Source organism: Notamacropus eugenii, chromosome 1 (genome assembly GCF_028372415.1).
Source record: "Notamacropus eugenii isolate mMacEug1 chromosome 1, mMacEug1.pri_v2, whole genome shotgun sequence".
NCBI classification, from domain to species: Eukaryota; Metazoa; Chordata; class Mammalia; order Diprotodontia; family Macropodidae; genus Notamacropus; species Notamacropus eugenii.
This window is the reverse complement of record NC_092872.1, coordinates 621,024,522-621,042,461: the sequence shown is the minus strand read 5'-3', so window position 1 is coordinate 621,042,461 and position 17,940 is coordinate 621,024,522. Positions and strand designations below refer to the sequence as shown.

Sequence of the window (17,940 nt, the reverse complement as noted above, 5' to 3'; positions counted from 1 at the left end):
GATGGTTTAGTCCACCCCCTTTCTTCTACAGGGGAGGCAAAAGAAGGGAAGGAATTTGACCAAGAGCACACAGAGATCAAGTGGTAAAAGTAGAAATTCCAAATCACACCTTCAGATTCCAAATCCTGGGCTTATTCAGTACACTACAGTAAGGGCAAATCCTTTAATGCCTGGCGTGTTGTAGGGAAAAGAGAGTTTGTATTTGTAACATGCTTGTTGCTGAGGGGGTGGGTAAGAGTATTATTTGTTTATTTTGGAGTGTGTGTGTGTGTGTGTGTGTGTGTGTGTGTGTGTGTGTGTGTGTGTGTCTGATATCAGTAACCTTGAATTGTTTACTCAGTCTCCTACCGGTGGGAGCAGAGAGTCCAGATTGTAATCCCAGGACAAAGTTCTCCCATATTCTGGGGAAACGACTCTGCATTAGTTAAGCAAGGTTCTTGTTTCAACTGCATTGGCCTAAGCATTTAGACGTACAAAAGAAAGGTTTCTTATTGTGGGATTTCCATGGAGAGATTGCATATGACCAGCACAGTGAAAGACATGGAGGCTCAGAAGAGGAAGCTGAAAAAATCCCCACCATTGAGTCTTGAAAGGTTTCACATTTCTGAAGATTATGGCTTTCTCTTTCCAGATCCCCTGGTAAGGTTGCTTGCTTGTAATCATAATTTGCCGTTCTATAGCATGCACCCTCCTCACCAATAACCCTGTGAGAGGGAAAGAATGTAAGTATCATAATCTTCATTGCACAGACGAATAAAATGTGGCGACTTGGAGTGACTTGTCCAATGTTACGCAGCTAGGCAGTGTGAGAGATGAGATTTGAACCCTCATCTCCTAATTCTCAGGCCTAACTCTAGGGGACTGTACATTGTGCCACAGGACTAGAATAAGAACAGGTAAAAGCTATGACTCAGGATTTCAAGGTTCACACTTTGTATGGTTTAAACAAAATTTTAAAGTCTTGCTTAAATAGTTAGAAGTTAGAATCATAGAATTTTAGATCCAGAAGGGAGCAGATAGTAGAATGTAGTGGAAAGAACTCTGGCTAATCAGGTCAACAATCCCCAATTCTACTCTCAGTTCAACAATAATACATAGTGTGATACAGGATGAATTATTTCCCCTCTTCATCTAATGATAATAGTAATAATGGCCATCATCTTTCTGGAACATGAAAGTTCATTTTTAAGGACCCCAACTAAATGATTAAACATACTGTTACTATTATTAAATTATTAAATATACTATTACCATCCAGTAAGGACAAAAAGCTACTTTGAGTTCAATAATGCTCTAAAATAAATTTACATTTTATTCTTCAATTCTATCAGCGTATATTTCAAAACCATGAATAGCAAAATGTGTGACACAGTCTTTTTTCAGGTGACAGAAGGCACATTTCCATGCCTTTTAAAGGGAGTGTGGTATAGTTGCTAGATGTCAGGATCTGAAGTTAGAAAGATCTGGGTTCTAATCCTACCTCAGATACTTATGAGCAGCATGACCATGGACAGATCACTAAACCTGGAGGGTCAGTTCCCTCAACTGTAAAATGTAGATAAGAAAAAAAAGAGCATTTTAAATCTCAAGTAAGAGAAAGTCTGTAAAGTGCCTTGCAGACCTTCAACACGATTAGCAGCTATCCCTTTTGACCTTTTAGTGCTGTAACTGCCATCAGGAACGTAGTGAGTTATTACTGAGATAACTCCTGAGCATATGGATTGATAAACCCTTTGCAGTAACCACTTAGCCTTATCAGGGGTCCCACGCCCCAAAGGGAGAAACCGTGCTCTAGAGACACAGGCTAGGTTAATAGATCTAGTCTAAAAATTAGTAGAGATGATAATGTAATAAAACAAAATGTGATTGTTATGGAGAAAATTCCATAGCAGATGGAAAGCTCAAAATGTACTTTTGGGTTAATCGAAGGGCTGTGAATTAACTTTTTGCTTGTTCCCCTGACTGGACATGCCAAAAAAGCTTACTGAGAACAATACGAGTCAATCTTTATTTTAACATGGAGCACAAATTATTTAGCTCTTGGTTCATACATCAAAAACCATGTGATTGAATATGTGTTGACCATTTCCTCTGCTTGTAGTCATTATTGACCCCCCCCCCCCCCCATGCTCTAATAAAGAGGGAATACAACCTACTGAAAAACCCCCTGGGGTCCCAGAACCAAAGGACCAAGGTTTGAATGCTGGTTTTGCTGCTTACTAACTGTATGATCTATGGCAAGTAACTTAACTTTTGTGGACCTTAGCTTCCTCATCTATAAAGTAAGGAGGTTATGCTTAGGGGTTTTTAACTTGTGGTCTGTGAACCTAAAAAATCAATAACTATATTTCAATATAATCGGTTTTCTTTGTAATCCTGCATATTTTATTAGATGCATTTAAAAACATGACTCCGAGATAGTTTCATAAGCTTCATTAGACTGAGTGCCAGAGGGGGTCATTACACAGAAAAGATTAAGAACCCCTTGACTAGATGATTTCTAAAGTCCATTTCAGCTCTATTTTCAATCATTTTAGTCATGTCTGAATCTTTGTGACCCCATTTGGGATTTTCTCGGCAAAGATACTGGAATGTTTTGCCATTTTCTTCTCCAGCTCATTGTGCAGATGAGGAAACTGAGGCAAACAAGAGTGACTTGTCCAAGGTCATACAGCTAGTAAGTATCTGAGGTTATTTTTGAACTCAGGAAGGTGTCTCCTGACGCTAGAGCCAGTGCTCTATTCACCATTCAGCTCTATGTCCTTGATATAAGATAATTTTTACAACTTACTGTGACTGAAAGAAAAAATAATCCTTTGGTGACCAATCTTTTGGTGATGAACCTTTTCTAATTTATTTGGGTTGATACAAGAAAAAACACATGAGCTAGTACTGGGTGGAGACCAACCCTTTCCATCTTGCTTAGTCTTTATTCATAGTTTTGGGGGACCCTGGATTCCCTCTACAGCAGAAAGATAATTTTCTTGGAGGAATTTAGCTGCAGCCATTTAAAATAGGGAAATAGAGCTTTAAGTATAGTGGGTGAGTGATGCTATTACTCCAAAATAGCCTTTTCCAGCTGATTTGAGGAACATGCATAAGGCTTCTTGCCTTATATGAAGTTCATCTCTCAGGTGTCACAATAATTGAAATCCCCCTTTTAAAGATCATTCTCTAGAGTGAACTCAATATTGTCGGAAAGAACTGGATTCAGACCACCTGAATTTGAGTTTGTTTCACTTTATCAATTGTGAACCTTGGGAAAACCTTTTGAACTTCCACCTCATCTATAAAATGGGGATATTAATACCAACCCTATCTACCTCAAAAAACTGTGGTACAGATCAAATGAGGAGAAATTTGTAAGTACCATGCACTATATAAATGTAACGGTTATTAACATGAGTACATTGGTCAATGTTTGAGGAAGGAAATAAGCATTTATTAAGCACCAGGAACTGTGCTAAGTACTTCACAAATACCATTTCATTTTAGCCTCACAACAACCCTGGGAGGTAGGTGCTATTATTATCATATTCAACACTTGAGGAAACTTGAGGCAGACAGAGATCATGACTTGCCACTGGACACTGCTGGTAAAAGTCAGAGGCCAAATCTGAACTCAAATCTTTCTCACTTAGTGTTCTAATCACTGTGTCTCCTTGCTGGCTCTGTCACCTTTTGCTAGGACTCCAAAAAAGAAAATGTACACAGTACATACTTTCCAACTGAATCTGCATTATTAATATTTTCTGCATTGCTTTCTTAAGAAAATAAACAATAGACAATAGACAATAAACAAAACAAATCAAGCCCTGGTTTATAGTATTTGCTGATTTCTGAAATTTAATTGAAAATGTACAGTCATCTCACTGGTTCTTGCTGCCTTCAGCAGACTCCCTATTACTAGCATGCCTCATTTTGCTATTTATAATACGAGGACAATAAGCCTATGCCCAATCTCCTAATTCCTAGCTCTTCTTGGTGTTAGAAGAACTCAATTGAATTCACCTGGAAGACAAGGAGGCTGTTTTATCTAAACTTTGTATATTCTCTAGGGCCTCACATTGAGCATTCTCTATCCAGGTGGCATTTTATATACTATATATTTTATACTATATTATATTATATTATATTATATTATATTATATTATATTATATTATATTATATTATATTATATTATATTATATATACTATTATATCATACTATATTATATTATGCTATATATTATATATACTGAATGAACTTGAATACAAATAGCTTTTATTAACTACTTACTGCCAAGCTGAGTGGTATGATGAATAGAATGTGCTGGATTTGGGGTCAGGAAAATGATTCAGGTATGTATTAGCTGTGTGACCCTGGGCAAGTCACTTTACCATTCTCTGCCTCAGTCTCCTTATCTGTAAAAATGAGGATAATAATAGCACCTCCCTCATAGGGTTGTTATGAGGATAAAATGAAGTACTGTGTTTTGCAAAACCTAAATAAAGCATTGTATAAATGCTGGCCATGACTATGTGCAAAGCACATAGATACAACACAGATCTTTGCTCTGTGAACAATCTAATGTTGGTGGGAGGTTGAAGGTGGGATAGGGTGGGAAGGGAATTCACACTAATAACTCTGAAAAAAATGGTGAATGTGACAAGGACAAAGGAGAGATCCAAGCTACGGAATATATGAGATACCATTTTCATTTGAGGGAGTGAGAGGGAGGAGGAAGACAACTGATTTCCTGGAGGTGACATCTGAGTTGGTCCTTGATGAATAAAGGGAGAAATGCCAACATTTCGACTGCCATCTTAATAGAATGTAAATTCCTTGAAGGTGATGACCTTTTATTTCTCTTCCTTGTATCCTCAGTGCCTAGGGCAGCTAGGCTGTACAGTAGATAGAATGTAGTGCCTAGAATCCGAATCTGGCCTCAGATACTCACTAGCTGTGTGGCCTTGTGCAAATCATTTAATCCTATTTGCCTTAGTTTCTTATCTGTAAAATGAGCTGGAGAAGGAAAGAACAAACCACTCTGGCATCCTTGCCAAGAAAGCCCCAAATGGGTTCATGAAGAGTCAGATGACTGAAAAACAAAATCCCCATGCCCCGCACAATGCCTGATATATTGTAGGTACTTAATAAATGCTTCTTGCAATTGGATTAATTTGGAAAGTTTGAGTCCATTACAGAAATAGGAAGTGGAATCTGTGACCAAAGACACAGGGGAAGTCCACGCCAAGATGAGAAAGAACAGCCCCAGTGGAGATTTCAGAGAGAACAGGGTGGAATCAGTTTCAAGGGTGTCTGGATACAAATATCTGGCAACTCAAGGAGTAGCAGTAATAGAATTCTCTTTCTCTTTCTCTTTATGAATAGGGGAACTAAGTTGAGGAAGTGGTCAGTTATTTCACTTGCTTATGATCTTGTCTGACCAGATACAGAATTTTATAATCTTCTTGGGGTTTTGGACAGCACTTCCTTAGAAAACCAATTTATTCACTTATTTACTGAAAACTTTAAAAAATATACAGGATATCTCAAAAATCTTCATCTAGTTTAAAGCTTAAAACTTTAAGGATACCTCACACCAAGAAATGATACTAATCTCAGCAGATAAGCAGACTATCTGTTTCTTTGCTCTTCCTCCCCTCAGCAGGCTAGAACAATCGGAACTGATCTTTATCTAGATGGCCTGGGTTATTTTAACTGACCACTCTGTTCTTTCTTCACTATCACCTATTTGTTCAGTTTCTTTAAATTACTTCCTTTTCTGGGAATAGGCAAAAAGTAGAGAAAAGAAACTCAAATCTATTGGGCACTGTCCAGGTCCACCTTGCCAAGCATTTGTTTGCCTTTAAGGCTAGTAGACAGTAGTAAATTGAAATTTTCATTGGGCTCTGTGGGAAGGTACTGGCCTTTACACTGTATTTGTTTTTCCAAAAGACTCAGTGGAGGAAATATTACTGATTTGACACACACTAGTAAATGATAATTTGTACATGAAGGTGTCTATCAGCAGAAAGACTGATAAGTTAATTGCAGTGTGGTTTCTGGAACACTTGTGGAAGATTGTGGACTTGTATTTGCTAACTGTGAGACCTTGACCAAATCAATTGAGGTTTATAGATCTTAGCTTCCATAACTTATTTTCCAGTTGCATGTGAAAACAATTTTTAACATTTGTCTTTAAAACTTTGAGCTCTGCATTCTCTCCCTTCCTTTCTGCTACCCACCCTCACTGAGAAGGCAAGCAATATAGACTCTATATGTGCAATCATGCAAAACACTTCAACAATAGTCATGTTATGAAAGACTAACTGTATTTGCCTTCATCCTATCCCACCCCTCCATTTATTCTATTCTCTTCTTTGAGAGAATTCCCTCCTCAACAGTGTTCGTTTCTGATTATTCCCTCCTCCCATTTGTCCTCCCTTCTATCATCCCCCTTTCTCTTATCCCCTTCACCCCTACTCACCTGTAGAGTAAGATAGATTTCCAGATCCAGTTGAATGTGTATGTTATTCCTTGCTTGAGCAAAATCTGATGATAGTAAGGTTAACTCATTCCCTCTCACCTCCCCTTCTTCCTCTACGCTGCAAAAGCTTTGTCTTGCCTTTTTTGTGTGAGACAATTTACCCTATTCTATCTCTCCCTTTCTCCTTCTCCCAGTATATTCCTCTCTCACCCTGTAATTTTATTTTTAGATATCACCCCTTCATATTCAACTCACCCTGTGCCATCTATCTATCTATCTATCTATCTATCTATCTATCTATCTATCTATCTATCTATCTATCTGTCTGTCTGTCTGTCTGTCTGTCTGTCTGTCTGTCTGTCTGTCTATCTTTCTATCATATATCTATATAGCTATCTTCCCTCCAACTACCCTAATACTGAGAAAGGTCTCATGAGTTACAAATATCATCTTTCCATGTAGGAATGTAAACTGTTCAACTTTAGTAAGTGCCTTATGATTTGTTTTTCCTGTTTACCCTTTCATTCTTCTCTTGACTCTCACATTTAAAGTCAGATTTTCTACTGAGCTCTGATCTTTTCATTAAGAATGATCCATTTATTCCCTGAAGAATCATTCTCAGTTTTGCTGGGTAGGTGATTCTTGTTTTTTTTTTTTAAATAAGTTAATTTATTTTTAGCTTTCAACATTCACTTCCATAAGTTTTAAATTTTCTTCCCCTTGCTCTCCTTTCTCCTTCCCAAGATATCATGCAATCCAATATAGGCTCTACATATGCATTCCTATTAAACATATTTTTATATTAGTCATGTTATACAGAAGAATTAGTTAATCTTACCTTTGATTCTTAGATATTGACCCTGGGCAATTCCTTAAGCCTCAATTGCTTCATCTGTAAAATGGTGCTAATGCTAGTAGTATCACCTACCTAACAAGATTGTTTGGAGAAGGAAATGGCAAACCACTCCAAGATCTTTGCCAAAAAAACCCCAAATGGGGTCATGAAGAGTCTGACATGACTGAAATTATTAAACAATAGCAAAAACAGGATTGTTATAATGATCAAATGGGATTAAATATGTTACGTATATGTATATATTTATGCATATATTATTTATATATAATATTCACATATTATACATATATGTGTGTGTATTATGTATATATTTAAAACTTAAAGAGCTTTCTATTAAAATGCTAACTACAGGACTCCCTCATAGCTATTGTCCCATATGTCTCATCCCTTTTGCAACTAAACTCCTTGAGAAGGCTCTGTATTATACTCTCTATAGTCAGACTTCTGATTTCATCATTCAACTGAAACTGTCTTCTTTAAAGTTCTAGAAAATCACCAAATCTAACTGCATATCCTCAGTCCTTATCTTTCTTGAAGTCTATGTATCCTTTGACCTTGTCAATCAGCCCTTCTCGTTGGTACTCTGTTCTCTCTAGTTTTTTTGTGACATTGTTCTCTCCTGTATCTACCTGTCTCTTTTCCTGGATTTTCATGCAGGTCATGCTTGCTAGATTGTCCTAGATATCTCCTCTTTCCCTCCCCTCCTCTCTCCTGATTCAATTATTATCTCTGTGCTGATGATTCTAAGCTCTACTTACACAGTCCTATCCTCTCTTCTACCATCTACACTCACATATCCAGCTGTCTATGGAACATCTTAAACTCAATATGTTCAAAACAGAACTCATTTTCTTTCCCCTTAAGCCCTCCCCTCATCCTAACTTTTCTATTCTTGTGGAAGGCACCACAGTAATCCTAACTAGGTCCTAAAGACAGCAAGGCAATTCTTTTTTTCTTTCTTTCTTTCTTTAACTTTTAACATTCATTTTCACAAAATTTTAGGTTCCACATTTTCTCCCCTTATGTCCCCTCACCCCACCCCAAAACACCGAGTGTTCTAATTGCCCCTGTCTGCCAATCTGCCCTCTCTTCTATCATCCCTCTCTGCCCTTGTCTCCATCCTATACCCCTTTACCTGTATTTCTTATTTCCTAGTGGCAAGAACAGTACTCGACAGTTGTTCCTAAAACTTTGAGTTCCAACTTCTCTTTCTCCCTCCCTCCCCACCCCTTCCCTTTGGAAGGTAAGCAATTCAATATAGGCCAAGTCTGTGTAGTTTTGCAAATGACTTCCATAATAGTAGTGTTGTGTAAGAACTAATTATATTTCCCTCCATCCTATCCTGTCCCCCATTACTTCTGTTCTCTCTTTTGATCCTGTCCCTCCCCATGAGTGTCGACCTGAAATTGCTCCGTCCTCCCCATGCCCTCCCTTCCATCATCCCCCCCCACCCTGTTTATCCCCTTATCCCCCACCTTCCTGTATTGTAAGATAGGTTTTCATACCAAAATGAGTGTGCATTTTATTCCTTCCTTTAGTGGAATGTGATGAGAGTAAACTTCATGTTTTTCTCTCACCTCCCCTCTTTATCCCTCCACTAACGAGTCTTTTGCTTGCCTCTTTTATGATAGATAATTTGCCCCGTTCCATTTCTCCCTTTCTCTTCCCAATATATTTCTCTCTCACTGCTTGATTTCATTTTTTTAAGATATGATCCCATCCTCTTCAATTCACTCTGTGCACTCTGTCTCTATGTGTGTGTGCATGTGCGTGTGCATGTGTGTGTGTGTAATCCCACCCAGTACCCAGATACTGAATAGTTTCAAGAGTTACAAATATTATCTTTCCATATAGGAATGTAAACAGTTCAACTTTAGTAAAGTCCCTTATGACTTCTCTTTGCTATTTACTTTTTCATGTTTCTCTTCATTCTTGTGTTTGAAAGTCAAATTTTCTTCTCAGCTCTGGTCTTTTCATCAAGAATGCTTGAAAGTCCTTGATTTCATTGAAAGACCAATTTTTCCCCTGAAGTATTATACTCAGTTTTGCTGGGTAGGTGATTCTTGGTTTTAGTCCTAGTTCCTTTGACTTCTTGAATATCCTATTCCACACCCTTCAATCCCTTAATGTAGAAGCTGCTAGATCTTGTGTTATCCTGATTGTATTTCCACAATACTTGAATTGTCTCTTTCTAGCTGCTTGCAATATTTTCTCCTTGACCTGGGAACTCTGGAATTTGGCCACAATGTTCCTAGGAGTTTCTCTTTTTGGATCTCTTTCAGGCGGTGATCTGTGGATTCCTTGAATACTTATTTTGTCCTCTCGTTCTAGAATCTCAGGGTAGTTTTCCTTAATAATTTCATGAAAGATGATGTCTAGGCTCTTTTTTTGATCATGGCTTTCAGGTAGTCCCATAATTTTTAAATTGTCTCTCCTGGATCTATTCTCCAGGTCAGTTGTTTTTCCAATGAGATATTTCACATTATCTTCCATTTTTTCATTCTTTTGGTTTTGTTTTGTGATTTCTTGGTTTCTTAGAAAGTCATTAGCCTCCATCTGTTCCATTCTAATTTTGAAAGAACTATTTTCTTCAGTGAGCTTTTGAACCTCCTTTTCCATTTGGCTAATTCTGCTTTTGAAAGCATTCTTCTCCTCATTGGCTTTTTGAACCTCTTTTGCCAATTGAGTTAGCCTATTTTTCAAGGTGTTATTTTCTTCAGCATTTTTTTGGGTCTCCTTTAGCAGGGTGTTTACTTGTTTTTCATGCTTTGCTTACACGTCTCTCATTTCTCTTCCCAGTTTTTCCTCCACCTCTCTAACTTGATTTTCAAAATCCTTTTTGAGGTCTTCCATGGCCTGAGCCCATTGAGTGGGCTGGGATACAGAAGCCTTGACTTCTGTGTCTTTCCCTGATGGTAAGCATTGTTCTTCCTCATCAGAAAGGAAGGGAGGAAATGCCTGTTCACCAAGAAAATAACCTTCTATAGTCTTATTTTTTTTCCCTTTTCTAGGCATTTTCCCAGCCAGTGACTTGACTTCTAAGTGTCCTCTCCACCCCCACCTCACTTCCAGCTCCACCCAACCAGCACTTGGGATCTGAGATTCAAATGCTGCTTCCCAGCCTCAGGGCTTTGGGTGGGGGCAGGACTGCTAGTCAGTGTGAGATTAAGTTCAGATGCTCAGGTCAGGGCAGGGCCGCCTCTTGGGCTCAGTTCCCTCAGGGGATTTATGCAGAGACCTTCAACAATGGATCCTGGCTCCTGCCTGCTTGGGGAGCCCTAGTCTGCTCCCACCTCCTCTGCTGCCTCCTGAGGGGGCCTGAGTTATGGGGGCACCCCACACCCCTCTCGACCCGCTGAAGAGACCCTCTCACCAACCCTTGTCACCTGTGGGTGAGGGACCCGCGTGGCTGCTGGAGATTCTGTCCCTGAAGCCTGCTTGGATCCGCACCTTTCCATGCTGCGCCGTGGAGGCAGGGTTGGGCTCTGCTCTGGGTCTGGGGAGTGAGGGACCTTTTGCGAGAGGTTTTCAAGCTCTCTGGAGCAGAAATCTCCTCCACTCTGTTGTTCTGTGGCTTCTGCTGCTCCAGAATTCGCTGGTGGTTCTTTTTTTACAGATATTTTATGGGCAGTGGGTTTGGAGGTAGAGTATGTGCGTCTTTCTACTCCGCCATCTTGGCTCCACCCCCCCCCCCCCCAATTCTTTTATTAGTCCCCAGTTAACTTCACTATCTCACTAATCATCAAATTAGATTTTCCAAACTTTTTCAGTCCTCACAAAACTTCCCATAGTTTCCTATACATGCATGCATGTGCATGTACATACACACACACACACACACACACACACACACACACACACACACTTTCAACTGAGAGTCTTGCCTTATATTTCACTGAAAAAAATGAGGCCATTCCCTGAGAACTCCTTCTTATTTCTACCTCCTCGTCTCTCATCACTCAGATGCTTTTTAGTATTTTTCATATGAAGAAGTCCACTTACATGAAGTCTTACAAGAAGAAGTAGCTCTTCTCCATGTCAAGGCAAACCTATTCCATATGCACAAGTAATCCCATTCCATTCTGTCTTCTACAACAGATTGCCTCCTCTGTAATCCCCACTCACTCACTTATTTTCAGTCTCTTCCTGCCTATTGTCTGCTTCCCTATTGCCTATAAACAGACCTGTGTCTCCTTTATCCTCAAAAACCCCTCACTTGATCCTTCCATCCCTTCTAACTACAGTCCTATACTTCTTTTGTTCTTTGTGGTCAAACCATTTGGTCATCTATAATAGTTGCCTCTACTTCCTCTCCTCTCATTTTTTCTTTAACTTTCTACAATATAGCTTCAGACTTCATCATTCAACTGAAACTACTCTTTCCTAAGTTACCAGTGATTTCTTAATTGCCAAATCTAGTGGCCTTTTCTCCTCTTGATCTCTCAGCAGACTTTGACACTGTTAATCACCCTCTTCTCCTTGATACTCTTCTCTCTAGGTTTTTATGACACCACTCTCTCCTACCTTTCAAACTCCTCAGGCTCTTTGCTGGGTTTTATTCACATCATGCTCACTAATTGTAGATTGGTGCTCCTAAGGCTTTGTCCTAAAGTAACCTCAAGGCCATCCGTTGGCCTTCTAAATTCTTAAGTGGGGCCAAATTCCAAATCCAAATTTTGCAGAACAAAGAATTTATTTGGATTCAGTCAAAAGGCCTCACTTAAGAATTTAGAAGGCCGCATGTGGCCTTTTAAGTCCTCAGCTTCCCCACCCCTGTCCTAGATTCTCCTCTTCTTCCTTGAAACTATTTCACTTGGTGATTTCATCAGCTCCTTTAAATTGAATTATTATCCCTATGCTGGTGATTATTATTTTTACTTATCCAGCCCTAATCTGTCTCTTAACCTCCAGATTCACATCTCTAACTGCCTATTACTGAATTTCCTTCTGTTTTCTTTTGTAAATTTTAAAAAAAAGCTACAATAGGCCCCCACATTTTTTAGCTTAAAACAAATGTATTTACTAAGATGGCATGGTAAATATAGTAGCCATAAAACATTCCCCCTACAAGTGTTGGATATACTTTCTTATAAATACATAGTTTTAGTGGAGAGTATGAGGCTGAGTGTGAGAAATACATGTTAATGAATACATGTGGATAAGAAAATTCACACTTCTAGTAGTATAGGATCTTGATGTCCTTCCTCTTCTCTTGGCATCCTCATGCTTCCTCCCAAATCTGCCATACTCTTTTCCAGTTTCCCAGAAGTTTTTGTCAAATAGTAAGTTCTTATTCCAGAAGCTGGAGTCTTTGGGTTTATCAAGCAGTAGATTACTATAATCATTGACTACTGTGTCTTGTGTACCTAACTTATTCTACTTATCCATCACTCTATTTCTTAGCCAATATCAAGTAGTTTTGATGATTACTGCTCTATAATACAGTTTTAGATCTGGTACAACTAGGCTACCTTCCCTTGCATTTCTTTTCATTAATTCCCTTGATATTCTGGAACTTTTATTCTTCCAGATGAATTTTGTTATTGTTTTTCTAGCTCTATTAAATATTTTTGGTTGTTTGATTGGTATGGCACTGAATAAATAAATTAATTTAGGTAGAATTTTCATTTTTGTTATAGTAATTGGGCCTACTCATGAACAGCTAATATTTTCTTACTTATTTAGATCTGACTTTATTTATGTGAAAAGTGTTTTATAATTTTGTGCATATAGTTCCTGGGTTTGTATTGGCAGGTAGACTTCCAAATATTTTAATCTGTGTATAATTACTTTAAATGGAATTTTTCTATCTCTTGCTATTGGGTTTTGTTATAGAATATAGAAATGCTAGTGATTTAATGTAGATTTATTTTATATTCTGCAACTTTGTGAAAGTTGTTAATTATTTCAGGCAGTTTTTGGTTGCTTCTCTAGGATTCTCTAAGCACACTATCATATCATTTGCGAAGAGTAATTGCTTTGCTTCTTCATTTCCTATTCCAATTCCTTTTATATCTTTTTATTATCCTATCGCTAAAGCTAATATTTCTACTACAATATTGAATAATATTTGTGATCCTTGTTTCACATCCAATCTTATTTGAAATGTTTCTGGCTTATCCCCATTACATATAATGCTTGCTGATTGTTTTAGATAGAGGCTACTTATCATTTTAAGGAAAACTCCATTTATTCTTGTGCTCTATAGTGTTTTTTAGTAGGAATGCGCACTGTATTTTGTCAAAAGTTGTTTCTGCATCTATTGAGATAATCATATGATTTCTGTTCATTTTGTTATTGATATTGTCCATCACTTCTGTCTGAAGAAAGATAAAATGCTTCAGTATGCAGATATGATTAGTCATTACTTGGGTCAAAAATCTGTTTAAAATTGTAGAGATAATGCTCTTGTTCTTATATAAATGGTTTTCCTGCTCCTGTTTTCTTCGTTGAGTAGTTCATACTCAGAGTTCTCTGAAATCATTTATTTCATCTTTCCTAATACCATAGTAATATTTAATTACACTCACTTCTTCAGTCATTTTCTAATTGTCTAGGAGGCAATCTAAGACATCTTCCCCTTAGATTCTGATTCTTATCTTTCTCCCTTTTTAGCCTCTCTTTAGAATCAGGAAATTTGGCCCTTTGTCTGGCTCAGCTTGCCAGCTCCAGACCAGGAGCTATGCCCAGCTCCTGCCTGCCTGCTAGGATACGTCCATCTGTCAGTCCAGGCCCTCTGGGAGAGCAGTGTGGTGGGGCAGGGAGTGAGGGAGCACGCCACACATCTTGCATAGATGAGCCAGCGCGGGTTCCCTGGTGGATGGAAGCCCAGTGAGGGCAGGTGCGGTTTTGCTCTGGACTTTGGCTCCTGGGCACCCAATTGATGACCCGCAGGTAGTGGAGGACCAAGAATCTGTGTGCTCTGGGGGTGCCCAATCTGATAGGGTGTAAGCCCCATGAGGGCAGGGAAGGTATCAGCATCCTGGCACCTGGCCCTGAATCAGGTACCCTGCAGACTGAAGCTGTTGGACCTGGCTAAGTTTCCCATCCCATCCCATGGAGCTGGAGGGGCAGTGGTGGAAAGGACAGCTGGCTGCTGATATCCATCAAGCTCTCAGATACAAGGTGCTGAAATTACCCACCTATAAAAGCCAGTCTCCTCAAGTAACCAGGTAGTATTTTGCAGACCTGATTGCTCTTGTTAGCAATACATTAACTCTTTGCCCTGCAGCATGGCATCTTGTTGTCTATTTGCTTGACCTCTTTATGGATCGTTATGACATTTCCATCCAGCAGCTACATTTAGTAGCTTTCCTGTTTGCTTCTAGCAAGTAAATTTGAGGAAAAGAAAGATAGTGTGCCCAAACTGAGCAACTGAACAGCCTTGGCTGTATGACTAATATGAATCTAGTATTAACAAAACAAAATTTACCACACATGGAACTATTGCTGTTAGAAACATTTTGGTGGAACCTCTGCCTTCCAACAGTTGCTCACTTTATTGAGTATTATCTTTCTGAAGCAGTCCATGGAACAGACCTGCACAATGGCTGGCCAATGGTTTGTCTGGAAAAAAACCATGTTATATGTGGCGAAGTATGCTGATTATTTTTTGGAAGTGTCACTACAAGATTATGCCTTTCTAAATTATGCACCTTCTCTAGTAGCCACTGCTTGTGTGACTTCATGGAGAATTATTCTTCATCTCTCCCCAACATGGCCTACTAGACTACATTGCCTGACTGCATACTCTTGGGATTTCCTGGTGCAGTGCATTTAAGGATTATTGATTGCCCATGATAATGGTGTAAAAGAAGCAAACAAGCAAAAAGGACAACCTGGCCCACAGCAAGGTCAGCTGAATGTGTTTCATCCTACATCCAAACTACACAAACAGTCCACATTCAGTAGCCTCATTATCTCCATCAAGAACATCAGACCTCCCTGCAGTATCGTCATCTAGTGTCAGAGCAACAAAACTGTCCACAGCACTCACACCTCAGCCTACCCATTACAGACTTGTCCAACTGGCTTACCAACCAGTGTTCAGGGCCTTGGGCACATGCAGACTGCTGTTGGTATGTCACTGGCAATACCAGTAGAGGTTAAGCCATGTCTTAGTGTTTCTTACAACAGGAGTTATCAAATAAATGAGCATTATCCTTGCATCACTCCTTGTTCTGAGAGGTGATGATTTGTCAAAGTAAGCATTGATCCAAACTATGCTCTCACATAACTTGCAAGAACATAGATTAAAAAGAAAGAGCTCTATTCAGAGGGAAAGCAGAGTTTGAATGCTAACAAGATTTCAAACACTGAACCCACTAAAATTGAATTTAAAATATCGTTTTCATTGCATCATGTACACATGGGAAAACTGAACTAATAATTATGTACATTTCAAATCTGTTGCATGTTATTTCTACAAGAATCTCTGTATAGCAAAAATGTCCAAACCTGAGGCAAAGGTCCAATTATTTCAAGCATTATTCAATACCAAAAAGAAAGAAAAATAATTTGAACAGTTCCTACTTCATTGTAATGGGGTTTGTCTTATGATAAAGTTTATGCTGACATTTATCTCAAGGAAAACCACTTTTCTGTGGACTTGCCAAACAGTTTTTGTATGAAGGAAATTTGCAGGATTACTTTTTGAAGAGGTCATTTTTGTATGTTCTGATGTTTTTGAATAATATACTTGATTTATAGATTAACTTTGACTACATTCAAATTCATTGAGTGCTGTGCTGCAGTATCAGTCTGTACTGTAGAATAATACTAAATTGACTAGTAGAAATTATTGTACATAACTACCTTTTACAAACAGTATATTTATTTGGATATATGGATTAAGGGCAAAAGTTATCTCAGTTTACAAAATCATGGTTTTTCATATACATACATATTTGTCTGAAATGTAGGTGAAAACACAAACTCAGGGAATTTGCACTACTTGGAAACACTTAATGTAATGCAGCATGCTTTTGAGGGGAATTTAGAAATGTTTATGAATTGTAATTAGGCCAAAATACTGCCATGTGCTTTCAAATGAGAATATAAGATCTTAGCACAGGTCCGAAGTGGTTACAAAGTAGTTGTACCTGTGGTTCATTTTATGTCTATGTGTAGGTTTTGTATTTCTTACCGCAATCCGTGACTTATCCCCATTTTGATAGGTCAATTTTCTTTTGTTTTTTTAAAAGGTAGCACAGTTATAAAATGCAGAGCCTAAAAAAAAAAGTATTTGTAAGGAAAGGTTCTAAGGTTGTGCCAGGATGGCATTTGTTTCACAAGAGTCAGGGATTTATAAGTAACTTTTGGGTCCAACAAATAAAGGAGCTTATACAAAATTGCTTTAATGGTAGCTAGTTTGCACAGTACCCAAACTGACTTATTCTCTGAAATTCCACTGCCTTTTTAAATCAGTGTAATCGTGACCACAAGAGCAATTGGGGATGAGGAGTGTTGGGGGTGGGGAAAGTAATAAGTTAAAAGGGGGAAATAAATATATTACCATAACTATGTGGATAGCTACATATTTTGTTCTTTGTGGGAGGAGAGGGTGTGGTGAAGGGAGTCTTCCTGGAAGTAGCACTTCAATAGAAAGGAATTCACATGGCTGATATTTGAGTGCCATCTTATATGCAAATGTCAACATGATTTCCAAGATATGGGTATGCAGCAGGAGTCAAAGCAGTTGTGATATCACTCTTGATAGAGAAGGGACTCAGCATAGGAAGGGAAACTTTCCCAGGAAAACTTAAATACTTGATGTAGTTCCACATATGTGAATTACAGTGTTTATGAGACAATTTCCTTTTTTTCTTAAAAGAATAAATTGTGCTTAACGTGCTTCAGTCATCCAACAGTACTTAAGTTTGGTAGCAGTTAACTCCAAGGTAAGGCTTTTAAAACAGTCAATATGGAAGTCTTGCTTTCTTAAAGTGCCACTTTAAAACAGCTTTCCCCCACAACATTGCTTATCTGTATTTCCTTACGTGTAAGTTTCTTGCCTTGAGAAAACTTGAATTACTTTGGGGAATTGATGCAAAAGGAAACTTTCTGTTATATTCACATTTCACAGTACTGCAACCTTGAGTCAAGTTTTCAGTATGTTAACTACCTTGATATGTGATGAATATAAAGTTTTGGGATTGAGATCCCAACTTGAAACAACAGCTAGTGCCTATGGTAACTTAATGTCTCGTCAAATGCTTTTGTTGGTTTAAATGTCATACTTGTTACAAAAGAGTACTTTTTTAAAGAACAATAATTTTCAGTCTGTGTTCAAACAGCCAATTAACAGTGGATTGATTTTAGGGAGGGGATTAAGTAATTGGTTATTATTGCTGCATACCCCTTTTTATTTGGCTATTTTAAAGCTTCAGGTTTCAGTCTAAAAGCAATTCATTATTGCTGTCTGTGGTTTTGTTTTCTGTTTTAACTTATTGCCTGGTCTGAATTTGTCTGAGTACAACACCATCAAAAACATGTACTATGAAAAGATTAATTTTATATAAGAGGGCTTTACCAAAGTCCAGTGAATACACTACCAAAGGTCAGACTGCAAACCAAAATATATGTGTTGTGGCATTAATTCCAAATAGTGC

General features: G+C 38.3%; 1 protein-coding gene and 1 pseudogene across 6 annotated transcripts in view; both read left to right on the top strand.

Annotated features, from left to right (window-relative positions):
* Nucleotides 1-397: 397 nt before the first annotated feature.
* The window catches only part of IDO2 (indoleamine 2,3-dioxygenase 2), a 137,402-nt gene continuing 119,859 nt past the window's right edge, over nucleotides 398-17,940 (top strand). For 5 of the 6 annotated variants that reach the window (XM_072635108.1, XM_072635109.1, XM_072635112.1 and 2 more), the window contains exon 1: nucleotides 398-639. In XM_072635108.1, the coding sequence (XP_072491209.1) occupies nucleotides 505-639 (135 nt within the window). In that variant the 5' untranslated portion in view covers nucleotides 398-504. The remainder of the gene's footprint in view (nucleotides 640-17,940) is intronic. The other variant, XM_072635111.1, reaches the window with a different exon arrangement.
* LOC140520802 (cyclin-J pseudogene) lies at nucleotides 12,226-16,779 on the top strand (annotated as a pseudogene).